Raw genomic sequence first — 5,260 nt, 5'->3', positions numbered from 1 at the left:
AATACAGACACATTAGTCAGAGAATACAGACACATTAGTCAGAGAATACAGACACATTAGTCAGAGAATACAGACACATTAGTCAGAGAATACAGACACATTAGCCAGAGAATACAGACACATTAGCCAGAGAATACAGACACATTAGTCAGAGAATACAGACATTAGTCACAGACACATTAGTCAGAGAATACAGACACATTAGTCAGAGAATACAGACACATTAGCCAGAGAATACAGACACATTAGCCAGAGAATACAGACACATTAGCCAGAGAATACAGACACATTAGTCCAGAGAATACAGACACATTAGTCAGAGAATACAGACACATTAGTCAGAGAATACAGACACATTAGCCAGAGAATACAGACACATTAGTGACACATTAGCCAGAGAATACAGACACATTAGTCAGAGAATACAGACACATTAGTCCAGAGAATACAGACACATTAGCCAGAGAATACAGACACATTAGCCAGAGAATACAGACACATTAGCCAGAGAATACAGACACATTAGTCAGAGAATACAGCTAAGTCGATTTTGTACTTTTAGCAATGTGAACATACATTCAACCAGGAATCTGCGCGTTCCGATTACACAACTACTGTAAAAGGATTTGCTCTGTTTTAATGGTTTCCCTGAACGATTACGAGTCATTTGTTAATAACATCTTATGCGACTCCTTAAGTATCGTGACAAAGCTGTATTGACGAATAGTACTTAATCGGTCGTAGAACATAATCATATTAAATAATATATTTGATGCGTGATATCAAAGGGCTGGGAGCGCTGGACACATATAGATCATATAAGAGTGATGTGTATAATACTGAAATAATAACATGCATATTGATACAGCTTCAAATCCACACCCTCAAGTTTGTTCAATACATTTCAATCTCGACTCACTGCGGAGTATACAACCAAATGCTGCATGTAAAGCACCTAGAAGATTCACAGTACATGTCATCCTACCGGGTACCCGTCTGAATGAACAGAGGCACATGTCAAACACAGACACTTGCCAGTAGAGACGCCGTCTGATGTGAACAGAGGAACATAGTCAGCTGAACACCAACGCCAGATGTATGATGTGCATTACAATAGTGTTGGACGGAAGCCCTAGACCCCTCAGCTGAAGAACGTGGTCACCAACGCCAGATGTATGATGTGCATTACAATAGCGCTAGCGTTGGACGGAAGCCCTAGTAGACCCCTCAGCTGAAGAACGTGGTCACCCATCCACCAACTCTCCCTCTAAATACTGCTGAACTTCACCTGACCTGTGACTTGCGCTCAAATCACAGGACCATGTGTCACCAAACGTACATTCCAACGGGTATCCCTATAAATAATACAGCTGGACGCAAGCATGACAATTAAAAGTAGCTAATAGTTATTGATTTTAATAACTAAATAATCATTATGAGCGTCTTGTTGGAAAACATTAAAACAAACAAGACAACGGGCTCTCTATGTTTAGCACAGACAAACAAGAATTCCTTTCACCCGTGTATCTTTTGAAACACAACACAGTAGGTTTCGTCTTCCGGCTCTTCTCACACTCGTAAGTGGGGTACCGGAAACTGCCGACCATACTGCGGATTATCACGTGTTTGGTCAACTGTCAAATAAGACAATTGGTCGTGCACGTTTATAACAGGCAATACGAATTCCTCTCACAAAACGTGTATTACTGGAACCATAACACGTTAAATATCCAGTTTCGTCTTTATCCACAAGGAACCCGAGTTACCGGAAACGATTTGTCTAACACACTGCGCATGATCATGTCCATGTCATTTCCGTCATTGTCCAGCAATTTTCTATCGGTGAATATGGCTGTCCATCTAACTTTCTCCCATTTTGATTCCGTTTGGCTAGCAATCTTCTTGCTTTGTTCAAATTTGATTTATTAAAAGAAGGAGCAGTTTTCATTCGGTTGACGTGATCCCCATTGAAAATATTCACCCGATTGCTCCCACTGGTCAAATCATGATTCGATTTTTTCAGTTCTTGTGCTAGTCTTTGTGCAGTTAAAGAAGCGGGCGCAGATGTCACTTTTCCTCTTTCCAAACTCTCGTCCCGCTCTCGTGCAGTCTTTATCTGTTCTCCTGCATGGACAACGACAAACGGCATATTAGTGTCCCCTATTTTCGAGGCTCTGTCCAACTGAGTAGTAGAGTGGGACAGCACAGGGAGTCCATGAACCAGTCGTTCAGCCTTCTTACGTTGGTCTTGATAATGACTGTAGGAAAATTTCACAATAGGTAAAGGTGATTGATACAAACCTTTATCAACCAGGCCAGTACTGGTGTCCATCGCATTGTCTGTCACATTTTGATGATACTTCACATCTTCTCCTCTTAGAGGCAGGGACGATTTCAGCATCCCTTGAAAACTAAACCCACCTGTTTCTTCTGAAGGGGATCCGATCACATTGCTACACATACTCCCTTGACGAAGGTGGTGGTGGACCTCCTCGCACCATTTCTCAATCCATCTCCTTTTGAAACTCGTGAGAGACATTGTGGAGAGTCTTGAATTGTTTGGGATCCCAATGCTGTTTAGAGGCCTCCAGATCGCGACACTCCATTAATAAATATCAACGTAAAATAGGAATATTCACCCCGAATCAAGCAACATGCCGATAGGAATGTTTCCAGCACCGATCCTTATTGTACTACAAGACGGCTACACAAAGATTAGAATCTCAATGAGTGCCTCTGTCCGCCTGGCTGCCAGTCATAATCTCCAGAACTCAATCACGAAGGTAGCAACCTTACTCGAACAAAAAACATTCTCTACTATGTCCGTCTTCCCCGTTGCCTCGCAGACCTGCCCGACCGGCCAATTGTACTGACTGAGTTGTGTCTTAGTCTTGCTGACTACCAAACTTTTAATTAGACTCTGCTCAACACGCTAACATTCATTCAACACCTATTCACACCTCCTGCGGTGCCCTCCCTTTGATAAATAAAGTAGAGGTTTACAGTGATCAAATCATATTGATTAGCCAAGTGTTGCTAATGGACGACGTGGACACACCAGTTACTCCCCTTTGTATCTCTAACATCATACTTCATATCTGAATATACACAGACGGTGGTGTGTTATTCATGCCTCCTGTGGAGATTAATTGGCTTTCTGACTGCATTTTCAAGTAGAGAACCGCAGCTTAGAGGATCAGCGTATACCGGCGTTACTTCAAAACAAAACCCTTCTTAAGCAGCTAATGATACACACGTTATGGTGATTAGGTGACTAAATACAGCCAAGCGTGCACGGTGTGCCTGTTTCAATATCGGAGTTGGGTATTAGGACTCATTGGATCATATCTGCCGATCGCTAACGTATATATTTATGTATTTTATTTTGTATTAAAAGGTTTACGGATCTGTCGAACCTAAGATCAGGGGTATTTAAAATAATGACATTACTTCTGAAGTTTCCGTTATCACTGCCGAACTTGATTTACAATGAAAAATCACAAATTGTTCCCTGGGGTGGCTCAGATAAGCTATTCATGCTCAGTGCCATGTTAAGGTCCGCTCACAGGGCTCAAGATATGCAGTAATAGTGGTTATTGCCATAATGTTATGGGTACTCCGGCTGTGTGCAACCTCGTTCAAATGTAAATGCTGATGATAAGTCCATTTTATTTTCCAAGACATGGGTAGTACATTCCTTGAAAACACCGGAACGTCTATGTCATTATATGTAGGGTACCGTTATCAGGAAGAGAAACGTTTTTGATTTACCTTGTCCTACTTGTTACAGTTTTCAATCGTCGCACAATGTGCATTCCCATGGCAGTTCAATACTGCAGGGGAGTTTGTGATATGAATTCTCATTTATTTTCAATGGAACAATGTAAGTCTCGGCGTCAAGTCTGCTATACGGCAGTCGGGATAACATCTTGACGGGGTATTTAACATACAAACGTTCTGACTCAGCGGTTTAGATACGCCCGGGTCTAGTTGTACTACAAAGAGGTAAGCTCCGTTGTAGGCTCAAGATCTGTATATAAGAGTGATTTGATATTAGTATTAACGATAGTTATGACATAAATAATAATAAAGGCACGAGCGGAAAAACTAACGAACGAACGTACGAAGGGGCGAACGAAGACACGAACGAACGAACAAGTGAAATGACATGATCAAGTACCATATAATCTATTCTACAATTTTGGACGGTAGGCTATCTTCCTAGGACAGTCATACTTAGTTACCTGGCTCTCCACACACTTCAGCCTCAAACGAAATATATTATATCCTTTCACAGAAAATCAAAGTCCATTCATTGCACAACAAGGCTGAGATTTCAACCTTCAGTCAAATCTATTCTTCGTGACATGAACTCTGATCTGGTGGCAAGTTTAATTTAAACCTATACACACATGTACTGTACCACCAGACACCAGACAAGTGGGATACACCGTTGATTGGTTACTAGAAAGGAGGTCTGTTGTTTTGTTACCTGCCAAGTAGTGTTGGCCCTACGTTATTGATCACTTCAACCGCCAAGGAGCATGATGAATACATTTCTCAAGGACTCACATTTACACGCGTATTCAAGTAGTCTGTTTAAGGTAAAACTTCCTTCAAGAAGGATACACACACGTACACTTTTATTGTGAATTGTTCAGATACTTATATCCAATATTCTGTTGGCAAATGAATGAAGTAAAGATAATGCAGAGGCGGATCATTCGAAGAATAACTCGATAATTTGCCGTGATGACTGAACGTGAAGGACGTGAAAACCCAAACCCTCACAGGAAGTCACATGGTGAGTGAGTGAGTTTTGTTTTACGCCGCACTCAGCAATATTCCAGCTATATGGCGGCGGTCTGTAAATAATCGAGTCTGGACCACACAATCCAGTGATCAACAGCATGAGCATCGATCTGGACAATTGGGAACCGATGACATGTGTCAACCAAGTCAGCGAGCCTGACCACCTGATCCAGTTAGTTGCCTCTTACGGTCACATGGTAGTCGTTAAACATATATTTATGGCAATAACGGTAATCCAGTTAGTATTTGGCTGAAAAGGTAAACAAAGAAACGTATGGAATAACAAGACGTGTTAGCAATAACCGTAAAGAAGAGTGTGGTCCGAAGTCCCCGAGTGCGGTCCGAGAACAATCAGTGCTTTCCCAGAGGCCTAAGTGTGGTCCAAAAGTCCGAAGTGCATTCCGAGAGACAAATTGCGGTCCGAGAACCCCGAGTGCAGTCAGAACAA

The 5,260-nt window shown here is 41.8% G+C and overlaps 1 protein-coding gene across 1 annotated transcript; it reads right to left on the bottom strand.

Annotated features, from left to right (window-relative positions):
- Positions 1 to 1,400: 1,400 nt before the first annotated feature.
- On the bottom strand, positions 1,401 to 2,847 carry LOC124257527. The gene has a single exon (XM_046691621.1). The coding sequence runs from the start codon at positions 2,537 to 2,539 to the stop codon at positions 1,799 to 1,801; it is 741 nt and encodes a 246-aa protein (XP_046547577.1). The 5' UTR covers positions 2,540 to 2,847; the 3' UTR covers positions 1,401 to 1,798.
- Between the last annotated feature and the right edge of the window lie 2,413 nt (positions 2,848 to 5,260).

This window comes from Haliotis rubra, unplaced genomic scaffold, assembly GCF_003918875.1.
Source record: "Haliotis rubra isolate DU_JTF1 unplaced genomic scaffold, ASM391887v1 Scf664, whole genome shotgun sequence".
NCBI classification, from domain to species: domain Eukaryota; kingdom Metazoa; phylum Mollusca; class Gastropoda; order Lepetellida; family Haliotidae; genus Haliotis; species Haliotis rubra.
The sequence above is the reverse complement of the archived record's forward strand: the minus strand, read 5'-3'. Positions and strand labels throughout refer to the sequence as shown.